The sequence below is a fragment of the Sminthopsis crassicaudata genome, chromosome 1, assembly GCF_048593235.1.
Source record: "Sminthopsis crassicaudata isolate SCR6 chromosome 1, ASM4859323v1, whole genome shotgun sequence".
In the NCBI taxonomy this organism is placed as follows: Eukaryota; Metazoa; Chordata; class Mammalia; order Dasyuromorphia; family Dasyuridae; genus Sminthopsis; species Sminthopsis crassicaudata.
This window is the reverse complement of record NC_133617.1, coordinates 4,025,800-4,046,103: the sequence shown is the minus strand read 5'-3', so window position 1 is coordinate 4,046,103 and position 20,304 is coordinate 4,025,800. Positions and strand designations below refer to the sequence as shown.

General features: G+C 42.8%; 2 protein-coding genes across 2 annotated transcripts in view; both read right to left on the bottom strand.

Annotated features, from left to right (window-relative positions):
* Positions 1-3,471: 3,471 nt before the first annotated feature.
* On the bottom strand, positions 3,472-13,038 carry LOC141556397 (uncharacterized). The gene is made up of 5 exons (XM_074290459.1): positions 12,939-13,038; positions 12,119-12,205; positions 10,388-10,514; positions 9,826-9,921; positions 3,472-9,136 (listed from the first exon to the last, which is right to left on the bottom strand). Exons 2-5 carry the CDS (start codon positions 12,182-12,184, stop codon positions 7,416-7,418), a joined length of 2,010 nt encoding a protein of 669 aa, XP_074146560.1. The 5' UTR covers positions 12,185-12,205; positions 12,939-13,038; the 3' UTR covers positions 3,472-7,415.
* A 1,436-nt stretch (positions 13,039-14,474) lies between these two features.
* Positions 14,475-20,304, bottom strand: part of LOC141541743 (zinc finger protein 28 homolog) — a 40,839-nt gene continuing 35,009 nt past the window's right edge. The window contains exon 6 of the mRNA XM_074266542.1: positions 14,475-14,716. Within this exon, the coding sequence (XP_074122643.1) occupies positions 14,586-14,716 (131 nt within the window). The 3' untranslated portion in view covers positions 14,475-14,585. The remainder of the gene's footprint in view (positions 14,717-20,304) is intronic.

Sequence of the window (20,304 nt, the reverse complement as noted above, 5' to 3'; positions counted from 1 at the left end):
CATTCAGGAGTGGTACTATAGAGAGTATAATCAAGATAATTGAGGAGCAGAGTTTACTTGTAACCTGGGTACAGATTGCTAAACTCTTGGCTGCATTAAGACGCACATCCCCTTGGTTCTTAGAGGAAGAAAAGATAGATGTAGATAAATGGAAGCTAGTGGGATATGAAATGAAAGAATTTCAAGCAAAAAATGGGCCTCGTTCAATTTCTGCAGAAGTATTTTATATCTACAACATAGTTCAATTAGCCTTAAACTATCAAGCAAGTTGTAGGAGAAGGAAAAGTTCTAAAAATGAACAGAGGAAGAAGTGTGAGGAAAAAAGGAAAGATCAAGATCTTTCCCTAGAGCAAGAGGATTTAAATGAGGAATTATGGTATGATTCTCTTGAAGAAGCTTCAACCCTGCCTAGAGAACAGATTATTGACAGGCCCACATCAACCCCACCTTCAGAGATGGAGGAAGAAAGAGGGGAAGAGGCAGAAACACAAACAGAATTGCCTGTGAAGAAGCCTAAGCCTATGACAAGATTAGAAAAAGCATTGGTTAAAGCTAAGAGAGAAGGACAGGATATAAGTGATTTTATACATGCATATCCTGTGATTGAAAATATTGATTCTGTAGGTCATAAAATGAGAAGATATGCACCTTTAGATTTGAATAAAATTAAGGATTTGAAAAAAGGTTGTACCCTTTATGGGACTACATCAGCTTATGTCAAAATGTTACTAGATGGTTTGTCTTATGAAGTCCTAACCCCGAATGATTGGAAATCCATAGCAAGGATATGCCTGGAACCTGGAGAAAATTTATTATGGCTTGCGGAATTTCATGAATTATGTAAAATTCAAGTCAGATGCAATTTGGAAATAGGAGTTAACACACAATTCACTTTTGAGCACTTGGCTGGTGAAGGTCGGTATGGAGAGAATTCGGAACAGATTAATTATACCATGACAATATATGAACAAATTGCTAAGGCTGCAATAAAAGCTTGGGGTGTCCTTCCTGGACAGAAAGATCGTGGAGAGGCTTTCACTAAAATACAGCAAGGTCCCAATGAACCTTTTGCAGATTTTGTGGGACGTTTGCAAACTGCTGTCAAAAGAACTATTGGAGAAAATTCAGCTACAGAAATAATGACCAGACATCTGGCTAAGGAAAATGCCAATGAGATTTGCAAAAGAATTATATGGGGATTAGACAAAGATGCTCCTTTAGAGGAGATCATAAGACGCTGTGCTACAGTGGGAACAAATGCTTTTTACACCCGGACAATGATGAATGTGGAAAGACAGGGTCCCTCCTGGCAAGGGCCTTCTAGAGAAACTCGGCGATGTTTTCAATGTGGAAAAATTGGACATCTAAGAGCTCAGTGTAGGTATGGAGATACAGTGAGAAGACAGGGTGAGAGAAGACCTAAAACTCCATGTCCAAAATGTCACAAGGGCCTCCACTGGGCCTCCGAATGTAGATTGACACAGGGAAATGACAGGTGGGGCCCAGCTTCAGCCCCCCAAGTGGGGCATGATGGCAGCCGAGGTTACATCCAGAGAATATTAAGACACGATCAATCAGCCAAAAGGCAATCAGATGGAAGAAAGGGATTGAAATTAGGAAAAATAGAGTTGTGTGCAGTAGAGACTACCGAGATACTCCCTGGAGAAGTGAAATCTGTTCCTGTTGAGCCTATGGATCCTTTGCCTCCAGGCACAGTAGGCTTGACCATTTCACCTTCTGAGAGTGCCTACAAAACAGTGTCCATCCATACACTGATGTGGGAGACTGGAGAACGTGTATCTAATATCCCAGTCACTAACACAGGCAGACAACGTGTGATTTATCAACCAGGAGAAGTAGTAGCATCAGGCTTATTGTTACGGACCCCTAATAAGCAACCTAGTGATAGTCGCCTAGATTTTGACTCCAATGAACAAAATCCAGGAATATATTGGACAGCAGCTGTGACAGCTGACCGACCTATGCTTACTATTTATATAAACGGAATACCATTTGAAGGATTGGTAGACACGGGGGCAGATCGTACAGTTATTAGAGGTGCCAATTGGCCCGGTCACTGGCCAAAGATTAAAGCAGACACCTATATGTCTGGGGTGGGAGGATCAATAGCAGCAGAAGTTAGTGCTAGGCCTTTGAGATGGGTATTTGAAGGAGAAACAGGAGCTTTTACTCCTTTTGTGGTTGAAAAAATCCCCATCAATCTGTGGGGAAGAGACATTTTACAGCAGATAGGATTACAAATAAGCACTTCGGCTTTTTAGGCAGGGCTGCTGTTGAAGGCCTACCTGCACTTTCACCAGTTCCTATTCAGTGGAAGACTGATTCACCAGTGTGGGTAGAACAGTGGCCCTTAAGAAGTGATAAAATTCAGGCCTTATTAGACATAGTGCAAGAACAACTTGACCAAGGACACTTGCGGCCTTCTCTAAGTCCTTGGAATTCCCCAGTATTTGTGGTGAAAAAGAAATCTGGAAAATGGAGGATGATAACTGATCTAAGAAGAGTAAATGAACAGATGGAAACTATGGGAACTCTTCAGCCTGGACTTCCATCTCCTACTCAGTTGCCAAGAGAATGGCCTCTATGGGTTATAGACATTAAGGATTGTTTCTATTCTATTCCTCTAGATAAGGAGGATATGAAAAGATTTGCTTTTTCAGTGCCTAGTGTTAATTTGGCTGAGCCTTATAAAAGATATGAATGGACAGTTTTGCCACAGGGAATGAAAAACAGCCCTACTATGTGCCAAATGTATGTTGCAGCTGCTCTTGCTCCAGTAAGAAAAGCCTTTCCAAAAGTAATATTGTTACATTATATGGATGATATTTTGGGATGTGCACCTGAGGAACAAATGTTAGAGGCATGTCTACAAAGGACCATGGAAACATTAAAGTACTACAAACTGCATATAGCTACAGAAAAAATTCAAAGACATGCTCCTTTTCAATATTTAGGATATGAAGTATATCCTAAGGTGCTTACAGTACAAAAACTCTCCTTAAGAACAGAGAAGCTAAACACCTTAAATGACTTCCAGAAATTGATAGGAGATATCCAATGGATGCGTCCCGTGCTAGGCTTGACTACCTGTCAATTGCAACCACTATATGATATTTTAAGGGGAGACAGTGCTTTAAATTCACCACGCCAGCTTACAAAAGAAGCACAAAAGGCTTTGAGAGAAGTTGAACTGGCTTTATCCAATGTGGTTGAAAGAGTCACTCAAAAACCCTTGGAAATATCAGTTTTTGCTACAAAAGAGGCACCCACAGCAGTCCTTCATCAAGGAGACAGAGTGATTGAGTGGGTGAACCTCCCAGCACAACCAGAACAAAGCCTTACACCTTACCCAGTGCTTGTGGCTAGGATTTTATTAAAGGCTATTAAGAGAGTAACACAATTATCTGGGATAAGTCCTGAAAAAATATACACATTCTATACTAACGCACAGATTAATGTATGCTGTGAGAACATCCCAGAATGGCAAATTTTATTGGCCACCGCTCCAAATTTTGCACATGGATCTCCATTAAAGATTACCCGGCTACTACATAATTGGCGATGGATTTTTGAAGAAAAGGTTTCTAAGGTTCCTCTTAAAGGACCAACAATCTTTACAGATGCCTCCAAAGAAAATATTTGTGCCATATACTCTCATGATTTAACCATAAAGAGAGTAATCAGGACTCCTTTTCAATCCACTCAACAGAATGAATTATTTGCTATCATGCTAGCTCTCACTTATTACCCAGGAGACGTAAATATAATTACTGATTCAGCCTATTCAGTAGGTGTAGTACAAAGAATTGCCACAGCCCAAATAAAATTTGCAGCCTCCAATATTTATCAGCTCTTTAAGGAACTTCAAGAGCAAGTGAGAAAACATCCAGGCAAGATTTATATCTTGCATGTCCACTCACATAGTGGACTTCCAGGTCCCATTTTTGATGGAAATTCAAAGGCAGATAGCCTTCTAACCATGTTAGCCAGTAGTCCTTTATTTCAGGAAGCACAAGAATCTCATTCTAAATATCATCAGGCTGCTCGAGCTTTACGTTTACAATTTGGAATCACAAGAGAGGAAGCTAGGAGCATAGTAAAAAGCTGTACAGCTTGTCTTCCTTTCCATGCTCCTACACTCCCTCCAGGGAAGAATCCTCGTGGTTTGAGACCCAATGAAATCTGGCAAATGGATGTGACCCATTATAAATCTTTTGGTCGTCTATCTTTTATTCATGTCGTGGTAGACACCTTTTCAGGATTCACATTTGCAATGCCAGCAGCAAAAGAGACAGCCCGAGTGGTCACTGAATTCCTTATACAAGCTTTTGCAATTATGGGTGTGCCACAAGCAATAAAAACAGACAATGGACCTGCATATACGTCCAAACATTTTACACACTTTTGTGCACAGTATAAGATTTTACATACCACGGGCATACCCTTTAATCCTCAAGGGCAGGCAATAGTAGAGAGAAGAAACAGAGATATTAAGACACTCCTCCAAAAACAAAAGAAAGGGGGAGCCACAGGTAGCCCTAGGGAACTTCTAAATTTAGTTCTCTATACCATTAATTTTCTAATTTTTGACAAAGATGCACTGGCTCCAGCAGACAGGTTTTATAACCCACCAGAAGGGCAGTGTCCAGTGAGAGCATCTCCACTGTCCTTAGATAATCGCCAGGTGATGTGGAGAGATCCAGAAAGTGGTGAATGGAAGGGACCAGATAGGTTAACTGCCTGGGGGAGAGGGTTTGCTTGTATTTCTTCAGCAGGAGAAGGAATCAGATGGGTGCCAACAAGTCATATTCGCCTTGTCCATCAGAGAGAGACAGAAAAAGAGAAAGACCTCAAAATAAAGGAGAAGATCTAAGAAACATCTGACACTGAAAGAGCAAGGATAATAAGAAGACTGTTAAAGAACTTAAAAACCAGCAGGAATCATTGGACTTCCTCACACAAGATGAGAATAATGGACAATGGACTTATGGACATTTATAAATTTTCAATTTATGATTATGATTATGTTATATACTTCTAGCATGTGTTATGTTACTATGTTACTATGTGCTTATGTAATTTATGTAATTATCTGTAATACTTCCCATATTGATGGATTTATGTTTCAAGGTCATGACTGTCCTATGTTCTAAATCAAAAGAAAGGGGGAGATGTTGGGATTACTAGGTGAGAACTGAGGTTGTCTGGATGGTGACAAGGTGAGAATTCAGGTTTTCTGGACAATTACAAGGTGAGAACTCAGGTTGACTTGATAGAGGGGGCAAGCTCATTGGCTGGGGTGGTTCTTCCCAGAAGCCCTTGCATTATCCCACGCCCATTCTCTGGGAGGATAAAAAGAGACAGCAATGGGCGCAGACAGCAGATCGGCCTGGAGAAGGATAAGAGCTGGAGGAGATTCAGAGCCAGGATTCAAGAAGGAAGACTCTGAATTGCATCAGGCCTGACGGGGCTCTCTGCAGGAAGGGAAGTCACTTCTTTGGACAAGAGTTAACAGCAACTGCCTGGAGACAACGGTTCGTTACAGGAAGAAGAATCTGTCGGAGAGATTTGAGTAGAAGACACAGCAGATCTCTTCCCAGAGAGAGATCCAGCAGCTTCTGGAGACAACAGCACGCTACAATAAGGAATCTGCTGACAGGGTCTGGTTTGGCTCCCCATCTTCACTAAGGGCTCTCTGCCTTTCTGAGAAGTCAGGGGGCCATTACAATCTGTGTTATAATAAAAGCAGAGTGATACCAAGTGGTAAAGAGACATCTACACACAATCACAAGTTGTTGATGGGGTCACATGTCCAGTATGCTATAATTATATAATGTTATTAGGGTATATAGGGCTGAGAGAATCGGGAATAAAAACATTCCATGTTTGAGAGTCCAAGTGAGTCCAGTCTCTTCACACCTCTTCTAAGATCAAGGATGAGGGCTGGTTCCAAGATCTTCTAGAGAGCTAGTTAGGGCATGACAAACTACAAGTGGAGTTAAGACAATTTGCATGTTGACAAAAAGGGAGGATGGGAGATATGATCTATTCAACACCATCAAGCCGAAAGTCTCATACTCTATAAAGGAAATGCCTTTCCCCTGTGAACCAATTACAAAAGAATAAGGAATCTCTGGCCATATAATAACTGTTCAATATTCAGTGCACCCCACATCATTGGATTGGGGCTTTTTGGGGAAGTCTAGCTCACATGGTTTTGTTCAGCGATTCTCGGGGTGTCCCCAGACTGAGTCAGGAGGGGAGGGGGGATAAGGGAGGAGCAGTGAAGATGACCCCTAGGAGTGAGGGAGCTGAGGCACAAAGCCACACGCCCAGGATTTTTTATAAGGAGCAGGTAAGGGATACAAAGGTATTCTGTAGCTTCAGTAGCACAGAGACATAATAACCCCTTGATAGATAGGAAAGCCAGTGATACATAATAACCTCGCTGATAGTAATAGTCCCATTGATACGTAGTAGCCTCATTGATACAAAGCCCCAATGATATCTACTAACGCCATTGATACATAATAACCCTGTTGACACATAATATAGCCCCTTTGATACATAACACCATCAACACATAGTACATTAGGGGTTTGTGGTTGTATCCATAATATCTTTTGTGTTTTATACTGGAGTTATTTTCTTAAATATTTTCAAATTAAATTTTAATCTGGATCAGCCTGCTCGACTGTTTTCCTTTAATGATTATTGAGGTTTTTCTCCATCATGAGTTATATAGTACTGAGAATGTGTATTGATCAGAGGGATCAGAGGGGGATTTGCTTTCTCCCATTAATTATATTCTTAGGATTTTTCTTTTTCTTTTTTTTTTTTAAGGTAATTTTATTTTTTTGGACGCTGGGGTTAAGTGACTTGCCCGGGGTCACACAGCTAAGAAGTGTTAAGTGTCTGAGACCAGATTTAAAATTAGGTCCTCCTGAATTCAAGGCTGGTGCTCTATCTACTGCACCACCTAGCTGCCCCCCACCCCCCTAGGATTTTTCTCTGGCATGTATTCTCTTATGTAAGGAAAGACTTGACTGCTGGGTGTTGGCTTTCCAACATTCACTGCATTCAAAGGGTTTCTCTGCAGTGTGAATTCTCTGATGTCAAGTTAGCATTGTGCTACAGAAAAAAGCTTTTCTACAATCACTGATTTTGAAAGGTTTCCCTCCAGTGTGAATGCTGATGTGTTGTGTTAAGATCTGACTTCTGGCAGATCTTCCCGCATTCAGTGCATTAATATGATTTCTCTCCAGTATGAATACTACCATGATCAGAAAGTGTGAATGCCTTCCTGCAGACAGTTTTAGTGCCGTATGAGTTCTCCATTCCTGAGCTAGGCTGGAGGACGTTGGAATATCTTTCCACATTCACTACACTCATAGTCAATCGAAACTGTGAGTTCTCTGATGTATGGTCAGCTCTGTTCTCCAAGGAAAGGATTTCCCACAGTCATTGCACTTAAAAGTCTTCCCTGCAGTATGAATACTGCAGTGCTGTCTGAGTTCGTATTTCAGGCGAAAGATCTTCCCACATTCAGTGCATTCAAATGGTTTCTCTCCAGTATGAATACTGCTGTGAGTGTTAAGAGCAGACTTCTGAGAGAATGCCTTCCCGCACACACTGCACAGATGAGGTTTTACTCCTGTATGAGTTCTCCAGTGAAGAGTCAGGTTGGAGCTTAACTGGAATGTTTTCCCACACTCACTACACTCATAGGGTCTCTCTCCAGTGTGAGTTCTCTGATGTCGCATCAGCGCTGTGTGGCAAGGAAAGGATTTCCCACAATCACTGCATTTAAAAGGTTTCTCTCCAGTGTGAATCCTACAATGCCGTACTAGAGCCGTCTTCTGGTGGAAGGCCTTTCCACAGTCCCTACATCTGAAAGGTTTCTCTCCAGTGTGAATTCTGTAGTGCTGTGTTAGATTTACTTTCTGCCGGAAGGCCCTTCCACAGTCACTGCATTTGAAAGGTTTCTCGCCAGTGTGGATTCTGTAGTGCTGTGTAAGATTTACTTTCTTCTGGAAGACCTTTCCACATTCACTGCACTCATATGGTTTCTCTCCAGTATGAACACTACCATGATGAGTAAGAGCAGACTTCTGAGAGAACGCCTTCCCACACACGCTGCACTGATGAGGTTTTAGTCTCCTATGAGTGCTCTGGTGCTGATTCAGATTGGAGCTTGATCGGAATGTCTTCCCACATTCACTACACTCATAGGGTCTCTCTCCAGTGTGAATTCTCTGATGTCGAATCAGCTTTGCACGCCAAGGAAAGGTTTTCCCACAGTCATTGCATTTGAAAGGTTTTTCTCCAGTGTGAATCCTACAATGTCGCACAAGAACTGTCTTCTGCCGGAAGGCCTTTCCACAGTCACTGCATTTGAAAGGTTTCTCTCCAGTGTGAATTCTATAGTGCTGTGTAAGATTTCCTTTTTGCAGGAAGGCCCTTCCGCAGTCACTGCATTTATAGGATTTGTTTAGACTCTGAATACTGGAATGTTGAGTAAGATTTGCCTTCCGACAAGATGGCTTCTCACCTTTAGTCGATTCTGAGCATTTTTTTCTCATATGAGTTCTCTGGTGTAGAGTAAGTTCATTATTCAGGAGGAAAGAATTCCCATTTTCATGAAATTGCTCTTCAGCATGAATTCCAGATGTTTTAATGGGGTCCAAACCAGAATGGAAAACTTTCTGACATTTCTTCCCCTCAGAATAGTTGTTCTGTGAACAGATTTGAGTGCACTGTCTTTGGTCCGACTCCATGCTGAAGCTCCTTCTCTGATTCTCGCTGTTAAGGAGATCCATTACTACAGATAGTCCTTGTTGTGGAACAAGGACTGCCTTTGGGCTGGAGCTTTGGCTGTATTTATAAGATTCAGAGGCTCTGACTTGAACAACAGCTTCTGTTTGGATTTTTTTCCCTTGTCTGGAATGTTTCACCTCACTGTTTTGCTCTTTCTTGAACCTTCCATAATACTCCCAGGCTTTTCCCACCTTGGAGGTGCAAGGGTTATCCTGTACGGATGTCAGTTGGGATAACGCTTTCATAGCAACACTTAATTTTGGAGTGGACTCCTTGGTCTGAGGCCTAGTGCTCCCATCTGAAAGAAAGGAAAAGAAGAAATATTTTTTCATTGACTGAATAAGCTTTCCTATATACTTCACTTTCCCTAATATTCCATGTGTTATTAGCACTATAAACACTTTCCTGCTTCAATTAAAATCAATCCTGATGATTTTCACAATTTCTTTGAATTCACCAGGCCTATTCTTTCATATACTTCAATATTATATTAAATGAACATAAAAAAACTGATGTAGAAAATGTCAAATTAATAAAAGCAGGAACAACTGTTGGTTCCCATATACCAACATGAACAAAAGAACTTAAAGTATTTTTTTAGGAAAATTCTCATCTGAAAATCACACCCGGGGGAGTCCTGACAGTGTGACCATTGGGTCCAAGAGGAAAACTTTGGGTCATTCTTCCACTGCAGAGTTCCCCCTGGCTTTCCAAAAAGGTAAATGCTTCAAAGTTCCACCCACAGAGTAGCATTACTGCTCATTCAGAAAGCACCAACAAAACTGAATCATTTCCACCTGTCCCTACCAAGTGACTTTGGTATAAAAAGGCAACATTGTCCAAACAAACTAGAGGAGTGGAGGAAAATTACCTCCAAGATCTATGAGAGGGAGAAGGTTCAGGACCAAAAGGTCACAGCCAGGATCACGAGGTGCCCACTTTCAGGGGTTCTCAGACAGTGTCACATACTCTGGCTCACTCACTCACCTAACCAGCAAGCTCTTGAGACTCTATCCAGTGGAATCCCATGTGCTCTCCCTGACTCCAGCTGAGAGATCACGTCCCCATTGGACTCCACAAGATCTAGTCATGAGAAAGTGATGGAAAGGAAGGGTCACCTCCCAGCCCAATCTCCACAGACCCCTAGGAGCAAGCTTGAAAGCCCAGGGAGGCTGTGGAAAAGTAGCCAGAGACATCTGAAGGGGGGAACTGGTTTGTTTCTTGGTGGGACAAATCAAGGAATTGGGATCAGAAAGACAAAGAACTGTTTAGTCCATCCCATTCTGAGGTATCTGGGGGCTTTCATGACTCAAGTCCTTGCCCTGGGACTTTAACAAGTCTTTCTAGCAAGAAGGAACAGAGCTGGGGCTGGGGTGGGGATCACCCCAGGGAGAAATTAGTTTCCAGACACACAAAGCAAGGACCCTTGATTCAGGACCAGGGAGAACATGGGCACCCTGGCTTTGGCCCCTCTGAAATGAGCAAGGGCTGGGGTTTCTTGAGAAGCCCTTCATGAGCACATCCTGGGCCCCAGAGCAGCCCTTCTTACCCAGGCAGACCAGGTTCCTGTAGTTCTCTAGCATCACGTCCCAGTAAAGCTCCTTCTGGGAGGGGTCCAGGAGGCCCCACTCCTCCCGGGTGAAGTCCACAGCCACATCCTGGAACGTCACCGATCCCTGAAACAAATACATTTGTGCCCGGTCAAGGAGGGGGAAAAGGAGAGGCAGGGCTCATTCTCACTCTATTCAAGTTTCAGAGAACATGTTCAAAGCATTTTTTTCTCTTGCTTATTTTTATGATATATTATCTAAGTACAAATAAGTATGGTTTTCAAAATTCATTTTTGTAAGATTTTTGAGGAACAATTTTTTCTCCATCTTCCCTTCTCAAGAAAACAAGCAATATCATATAGGTTAAATCTATATGAAATTGAACATACACAATCAATGAAAAAAAATCAAAAAAAGGGGGAAGAGCACCAGAAAAAAAAAGTGAAAGTGTGCCTTTGTTTTGCTCCTCAATGTGGCTTCAGAGCTTGTTCTCTAGATAGGAAGGACATTTTCCAGCCCAAGTCCATTGGAACTGCCTTGGATCAGCACATGGCTGAGAAGAACTAAGTCTGGCCCAGCTGATCACTGCACATTCTGAAAGCAAAGCCTTTAGGGGCCTCAGGCTGGGCCAGAGCCTGGATCAAGTAACCAGAGAATCCTCTTTTTCAAGTCAATAAACACTCAGAAAGGTCTCCTCTGGGTCTTGCAGGCTGGTGCAAAAACAGTCCCTGACTCAGGGAGCTCCCAGTGCAGTGGGGAGACAACAATGCCCAGACGGGGGATGGGAGGCCCTGAGCAGCTGAGGGGCAGGAGGGGAGCTGGGAAAGGCAGGGCTTGAGCTGAACCTGGAACAATAAGCCAGAGGGAAAGGGGAGGGGAGAAAAGCATTCCAACCAGGGAGGGGAAACCAAGGCAGAGGAGATGGGGGTCATGTGCAAGGAACAGAAACCAGGCCCATCTAGGTGGCCCACAGGAAGCATGGAGGAGTGACACAGTAACATATGCTAAAAGTCAGAAGGGCAGAAGCAAAGCCATGACTGCAAATGGAAGATTTTATCTGAGATCCTGGCACACAGGAAGGGCTCAAACCACTGGGACCCAGTGACTGAAAGGTCTCAGGTGCTCTGAGGTGGGAGAGCTTTGGAGAAAGGGCCTGACTGCCCTGCAGGACCTGGGACACCTGTCAGGAAGGGGATGGTGCTGATGAGGTTTAGTTTTGGGTTCCCCAAATGAAAATGAGGCCTAGTGGCAGTGCAAGCAGTTCTTTGTAAAGGAATTTACAGACCCAAAAACTTAGATTGATAAAAGAGGTTGATTATGGGGATTGGAAGTTAGGTTAAAGTCTAGTTAAGGAAACAGGTGAGGATAAAACGAGGAAGACACTGGAAACATTCCAGTGGACAAAGAGTCTTTGGGGTGCCAGGCATGGCGCTGGCATGTTTAGACCCTCTGCAAAGAGAGGGCTCCAGTCTGGCTCTTTTGTAACAGGGGCTTTGGCTACAAGCTGAAGGGGGCTCGTGGGTGGAGTCCCAGGTTGGCTCCTGCTGGGTTTCAGCCTGGGTTAGAATTTGAATTGAATTCAATGGGTTTGGGGACTAAGGCCGCCGACCCACATAACAAAGAAGAAGCTGTTTGTGCTTGGGATGGAGTTCCCTCACTGAGGCAGAGTTGAAGGAGGCTTTCTCCTTCAAGGATTTTCAGTTTTGGGTTCTCTCTTCATTGCTACTCACCTGAGGGGGCCTAATGGTGAGCAGCATAGTGGCCAGGATGGCCCTCTTCCCCCTTGCACCCGGCATGTGGGGTCTTTGAGGCTGAGTCTGAAAGGAACAAGAGTCAGGAACGGGCTTGGTCTTTTGCCCCTCCCAGCTCCCAAACCTCCCTCTGCTTTGGAGAAGCCCACAGCCCTCCCTGCTCACACAAACCAGGTGTGTGTGTGGGGGGGGGGGGAGGCTTGTTTCTTTTCAGGGCTCGGATCAACGAAACCTGCACTGATGAAATGCCTACTGTATACCTCCCTGCACTCCAGGGGGCCAGGAGTGCCAGGGACAAAATAAAGGCTAGCTTGTCTCTCCCCCTTAACTAGCCCAGAGCAGTCCTGGAAAATCGCTGCTCATGTGGGTAGGGATGGACAGTGGCTTGTGGACGATAAGAAGATCGGGAGGGAACTTTTGGGGAGGGCTATGGAGGTGAGCCTGAAGCTCCTTTCTGGAGGGGGGGACTCAGGGGAGGGGGTAACGTGAAGAGTAAGAGGGGAGGAGGGAATGTGGGAGCCCCAGATCATCAGTGTCGGAGAGAGGGATTTGGGAAGCAGAAAGAGGAGGAAGAGGAAATGGGAGAGGGAGAAAGCAAGAGTGGGGGGAAATGATGGGGAAAAAAAGGGGGAGAATGGAAGGGAGAAAGGGAAGAGAAGCAGAAAGGAAGGAGGGGAGGGGCGGTGCCCGAAGGATCCAGGAACCTTTGCCTCATTTCACAGTCAACACAACCCAGGCAAGGAGAGGGAGGAGAAGCCAGGGAGGGGCGGGGCGCGGGCAGGCGTCTCAGGCGCCTCACCTAGTCCCAGACCCAAGACCACTGCAGCCGCCCCCACGGAACACAGACTTTAGCGGCCGGAGGACAGCTTCCCGATAGAAGATATCGGAAGCAACTTCCGCTTCCGCATATTCGCTCACTGGGCCGGGCGAGCTCCCATTGGCTGACTGCCAGAGGCGGGGCCTTCTCAGACCCCGGCCCTTCTCGGTGGGCTGCAGTTGAGGAAATCTCTTTCACACACAAACTCTCCTTCCTGCCAGTCTGGAAGTTTGAACCAATCAGAGTTGGCGCCGCTGCCGCTGTCCCGCCCCTGAGGCTCCCCTCCTGCGCCCCTCTTCACTCCTTTTTTAGGGGCAGTTTTTCAAGGAAGTCAAGTTCCTGTGGTTTGGGTCCACGGTTCTCGAGGTGGCCCGAGGCTGAATCACGAGGGAAGGGGGAGAAGGGAGGGGCGGTGATGATGCCCCCCTAAGAGTGAGGGGGCGGAGCTACAGGGCCATGCGCCCAGGAACTTTTTATAAGGAGCAGGTAAAGGATACAAATGTGTCCCGAAGCTTCAGTAGCATGGAGACGAAATAACCCCGTATTGTAGCAAAGCCTGTGATACATAATAACCTGGCTGACACTAATAGTCCCATTGATACATAGTAGCCTCATTGATACAAAGCCCCAATGATATCTACTCACGCCATTGATACATAATAACCCCGCTGACACGTAATATAGCCCGGCTGATACACGAGACGCCATTGACACCAAATAGCCGTTGGTACAATAACCTCGTTGATACATAATAAGGCCACTGACACACAGTGCATTAGAGATCTGTGGTTCAGCCCCTAAAGCTCCCGCCCTGACAAGGACTTTGACTTTGAAGCTCGGCCCTGTTCCGTTTAACCGCCAATGCTCCCAGACAGCCATGAATCACAACCACAGGGCAAGAGGGGAAGGGTGTTGGGAGGAGGAGGAGGGGTGTTATTTGTTATTTTTCACAGCTAAGGCATCCCTGTGGGCCTAATGAATACAAGTCACAGAGTCCCCACACTTTACCCTTCATATTGACTTCTCTGCCCCTTCTCTCTCCTCTCCCCAACTCCAAGGGGTCCTTCAAGGCTCCACCTGGTACTAACAAGTCACATTGGAAAGCTTCTCCTTTTTTACACCCCTTGACTCAGGGGATAGATCATGAGCCCCCTTTCACAGATGAGCAGGCCCAGGATTAGAGCTACAAAATATCTGGGCCAGGATTCAAAAGCTGAGCACCTAAGTCCAAGTCCAAAGCTTTCTTGCTGCCCCAATATATACCTGGTCTAAGACAGAATTAGAAAAAAAGTTAGAACTATGGGACACCCCCTCCATCACTACCCCACATCCCCTGGGAATTGGGAATGTCAGGACTGTCAGAAGGGCCTTAGAACAGGGGATGACAGGGCTGGGAAGGGCCTTAGAACCAAGGATGTTGGTCATAGAGTTGGAGGGAGATGACAGAGAATGGAATGTTAGAAGGGACTTCTAGCTGGAGTCTCAGAGAGCATCCAGTCTAGTCTCTCTGTTTCTCATGGGGAAATTGTAGGAGAAGTGATTTATTTGCTCAGTCAATCCTGATCTCTCTGTAAGGTAATGGTGGAGAGATGGTTTAGTTTCTCTGCTGCCATGAGTTTCAGGTGGCTCTTACCCCTTGGCATTCTGTCCTGTATCTGGGCATGGTGATGGTGAAGGCAGGAGCTGGACCACGGGTAGAACAGGGGACAGCTCCATGTTGGGGAACAGGGTGGCTCCTGATCTCTTGGCCAGACCTTCACCTGGTAGGGTACAAATAACTTAGAGCTTAAGGAGACCTTAGACACCACCTCCTCTCAACTTCACCCAACCCCAATGAACCCCAGAGAGAGGAGGTAGCACACAGAGCAAAACAGGAATTTGAATTCAGGTCCAATGCCTCTACCATGACATGTGCTTTCCTTCCAACAAGGTTTGGGGCATGACTCACGTGAGCAAGGCCCTCTCCCAAGCTTCACAGGAGCATCCAGAGATCTGAAAAGTCCATCTACTGCTGGGCCCAAGAACATGTGATTACCCATTTACGGCTAGTTGGGACTACAAAAGGCACCTAGTCCCTTCATTGTCTAATGAAAAAAGGGGAATGGGGACAGATAGCTAGAAATGATCTGATTCTGTTGGTGCTTTCAGAATTCATGTGCTGATACATGAAGTTTTGTTTTTTTTTTTTTGTAAAATGAAATTCTTCAGGATAAGAGTCCCACATAACTTCCTCTTTTTAGATCCCATAATGCTTCCAGGTATGATAGTTCATGAATAATTTCCCTCAAAACAAAACAAAACAAAAAACAACCTTTAAGGTATATTGTACATATTGTTATAAACAAGTCAACAATAATCTGTATTTCCACTGTTCATTATTTGGGTCAGTTTTCCCATATTTCCCTGATAGTATTATGGGGCCTTCCAAAAGCTAGCTGACCTAAGGGACTATTGTCCAAAGCATTCAGTCCAGAGTGACTGGAGAATGTGTTTATATAGCAAAGCAAACAGGTGATACATAAGCAAAAAACAATGTAATTAGGTAATCAGACAGCAAAACTATATTTCTAACAGCTTAAAGCAATAACAGACATGCACAATGCTGGGAAGGGGTTTGAAATACATACAATAGTGGGAATAACAGGATACATACAATGATGGGAATGGAGTTGGGATACATCAGCTTAAAACAACAACAGGATACATATGATGGGAATGGGCTTGGGTTGTATACAATAGTGGGAATGGTCTTCAGGAACTTTTCTCTTGTACAAAACACTTTGCAGGTGTGATAAATCAAACCAGAGCTGAACAAAAACTGGAAAGGGTATTCTTATACTTGTCATTTTGATCTATGGTGTGAGGCTAAGTTCAGGTTCTCAAGAGAAACTTACAGGGTATTTTTTTGTTTGTTTGTTTTTGCATCAATATTCATGAGGGAGATTGGTGTATACTTTTCTTACTTTTCTTTCTCTGTTTTCTTCCTACCTGGTTTAGGTATCAGTACCATGTCTGTGTCATAAAATAAATTTGGTAGCAGTCCTTTATTCCCTATTTTTTTTCAAATAGCTTATATAGTATTGGAGATAATTGCTTGTATTCACATGTAATTCACATGTAAATCCATCTGGTCCAGGGCATATATATATATATATATTTTTTAAGGGAGTTGATTAATAGCTTGTTCTATTTTTCTAAAATGGGACTATTTAAGTAATTTATTTCCACTTCTGGTAATCTGGGCAATCTATATGTTTATAGATACTCCTCCATTTCACATAGATTGTCAAATTTATTGGCATAAAGTTGAGCAAAGTAACTTCTAATAATTGCTCTAATTTCCTCTTCATTGCTGGATAGTTCTCCCTTTTCAGTTTTGAAACTAACAATTTGATTTTCCTTTTTTCTAATCAAATTTACCAAGGGCTTATCTATTTTATTGGTTTTTTCATAAAACCAACTCCTAGTTTTATTAATTCAATTTTTTTTTGTTTTTTTGTTTGTTTGTTTTTACTTTCAGTTTTCTTGATATCTTCTTTTATTTTTAGAATTTCAAGATGATATTTGATTGGGGGTTTTTAATTTGTTCTTTTTCTAGCTTTTTTAGTTGCAGGTTCAATTTATTGATCTTCTCTTCCTCTCTTTTATGCTAGTAAGCATATAGAGATATAAAATTTCCCCTTATTATCACTTTTGCTATATCCCACAAATTGTGTTATATTTCCTCATTATTGTCATTCTCTTAGATGAAATTATTAATTGTATTTGTAATTTGCTGTTTTACCCATTCATTCTGTATGTAGGATGAGATTATTTAGTTTCCTATTACTTTTTGGGCTATTTTCTCCTGGCCAGTTATTGAATATAATTTTTATTGCATCATGATCTGAAAAAATGCATTTACTTTCTCTGCCTTTCTGCATTTGATTTTCAGGTCTTTATGTCCTAAAATATGGTCAATTTTTGTATAGGTTCCATGAACTCTGAGAAAAAAGTGTACTAATTTGTGTTTCCATTCAATTTTCTCCAAAGATCTACCATATCTCTATTTACCTCTTTTACTTCTTATAATTTTGTGATTTCATTTATCTAGTTCTGAGAGAAGTAGATTGAGGGCTTCACTATTATACTTTTGCTATCTATTTCTTCTTCTTTTTCTGAGGCTGGGGTTAAGTGACTTTCCCAGGGTCACACAGCTAGGAAGTGTTAAGTGTCTGAAACCAGATTTGAACTCCAGTCCTCCTGAATTCAAAGCTGGTGCTATATCCACTGTGCCACCTAGCTGCCCCTATCTATTTCTTCTTGAAACTTTCTTAACTTCTCCTTTAGGAATTTAGATGCTACACCACTTGTTACAAATATGTTTAGTATTGATATTGCTTCATTGTCTATGCTACTCTTTAGCAAGTTATAGTTTCCTTCTTTATCTCTTTTAATTAGATCAATTTTTGCTTTTGCTTGATCTGAGATCAGGATGGCTACCCCTGCTTTTTTTACTTCACCTGATGTAACGTGCTCTCCTGGCAGTTACAATTACTAGTCTGTCCTAGACCCACCAGAGTACCTTTGACCACTGTCCTTTGCAGTGTGAGCTCTACCCGGCTCGCCTCCTCTGAGGCCTTCTAAGGTCTCTGGCCACAATCTCTTGAATCTATAGCTTAATAACCGGTAGCGCACTCAAGAACAACCACGTGTAATCTTAAAAGCCTTTATTATACCTACTCACATAATGCCCTAGCTGATGCCCTGACTTGTTGGTTCCCGAGTGAACACCTGGTCAGAAGACCCACGTGTTCACTACCAAAATCCTTACCTCTTTCGGCTACCCATCTTGGCTTGGCCACCCAGGCTAGGAGCCAGGGTGAACAGCACGAGGTTAAAGAGGGCGGTTGCTGCCTGCAGTGGGCTTATATAGGGCCTGTGAGGTCACACACACAGCCAATCAGCGAGAGAGTCACCCATTACAAAACTATCTCAATATGGCCAGGATCCCGCCCAAGGGCAGTCCTAATATCCACAGAAATTACTTCTGGGCCTCAATCCCGATGCACTGTGTCCGCCCATTTAAAGGGCCCTTACAATTCCCTTTCTCTTGTTTTGCGGGAACCGCACATCTCACCAAGCTAAACTTTTAGCACCAGCTATAGTTCACTTGATCCATGAGATGACAGTGTTACGCCCAAGGAGGTACAAAGCAGCAGATCAGTAAACAGAAGTATGACAATGAGAACCAGGCTCAACAGTGGCCCAAATGTTCAACCCATTAATCAAAGTCATACTCGATATAATATGCCAAAGAGGTTGGATGCCAATGAGGTAGGATGTCAACACTGAGGTGGGAAGTCAACAAGGTAAAACATCACAATTCTAGTTAACAAATATCAGTAGGTAGGTTGTCACAATTCTAGTTACATTTATCACAGTTCTAGACCAATTCTAGTTTCTTACAATTTTCTGTTGCACTTGTCACAATCCTAGAACAATTCTAGCTTATCACAATTCTCAATTGCACTTTTCACACTCCTAGAACAATTCTAGCTTATCACAATTCCCTATTGCACTTTTCACAATTCTAGAACAATTCTAGCTTATCACAATTCTCAATTGCACTTTTCACAATCCTAGAACAATTCTAGCTTATCACAATTCTCTATTGCACTTTTCACAATTCTAGAACAATTCTAGCTTATCACAATTCTCAATTGCACTTTTCACAATCCTAGAACAATTCTAGCTTATCACAATTCTCAATTGCACTTGTCACAATCCTAGAACAATTCTAGTTTATCACAATTCTCTATTGCACTTTTCACAATCCTAGAGCAATTCTAGCTTATCACAATTCTCTATTGCACTTTTCACAATCCTAGAGCAATTCTAGCTTATCACAATTCTCAATTGCACTTTTCACAATTCTAGAACAATTCTAGCTTATCACAATTCTCTATTGCACTTTTCACAATCCTAGAGCAATTCTAGCTTATCACAATTCTCTATTGCACTTTTCACAATCCTAGAGCAATTCTAGCTTATCACAATTCTCTATTGCACTTTTCACAATTCTAGAACAATTCTAGTTTCACAGGTGCACATAAGCAGTCATGTCCAGTAACATTGTCTCAATAACAATGGCAGGTGGGTGTGTTGGTTTTTCACCCACTAATTTAAAAGCATAGTCCTTCAATAGAAAGCATAGGGCAAAGCCTCTTCCCAGGCCACCATATGGCAAGTGGCCACGGGAGAAGCAAGCAGGCCCATTGTCCATTTACAGTCTTTATATTGCGTATCACCCAAAACAGTCCATTTCAGCTGCAACATTGGAACTGTGTCTGGTGTCTCTGGTGTCACGGTCAGGAGGGGCATCGCTGCCATCAGCGTCTGAAGGGCTGCGGACATCTGGCTGGTCTCTCTGGACTGTTGTCTGGTCCTTCTCTTGGATCCCCAGGTTACAAATGTCTCTGGTGGGGATGAACTCTGCTGCTGGATCTGCACCTAGGAAGGAATGTCCCCAGGGCCCAACTTGGGCCTTTCCAAATGCCATCCAGGCCTTTCCACATCACAGTGGAAACAAAGTTGTTGTCAAAAAGATTAACAAGTCAGACAAAAGTCAGTCTGTCACTTAGCTGCACTTTCTGTGTATGCCCGAAGTGCATTGCTAAGGTAAAAGGCAAAGAATTTAAAAATGTAAAACCAAAATAGATTAAAAATATAAAACCAAAATAACTTTAAAATGTAAAATCAAAAATGTTTAAAAATGTAAAATCAAAATTTAAAAATTGTAAGCAATCACATATCCCAAAATTCCCTTCTCTTGTTTAGAAGAGAAGATCTTGGGGATAGTCTGTGCAGTAATGACTTTACTAGAACACTCGGCTATATCCCTGAATTCTTTTGCCTAAAAATCAAAGTTTGAGTTTCTGATACCGAATTGTACTTCAGTAGTGTGAATCAATAAATCTGATATTACTTTTCCTCCTGGGTCAAAGATCACACACTGTCTATTTATTCTAGTGATTAAAACAACAATTTTCCAACCCATTCTAGACATAAACACTGTTTTATAAGTACCCGTAGGGGGTTGGGAAATCAAGCCCACCTGTGGAAGTAGAAAATCCACGAGGTAAGAAAAGAGGAGTTCCAACTCTCCAAAGACGATCCTAGCAGTTTTACAAGTATAAAATTCCACTCTCTCTAACTGCAAGATCTTATCCCTGTAAGGTTTCTTAGAAATTAACTGAACTGTATTTTCAAAACTTTTCTGATTATACTCAATACCCCACAATTCCTTTTTGCCTTGGGGAATAAAGCCTACTCCTGTCCTTTGAAATGAAGACACAGGAGTTTTAAA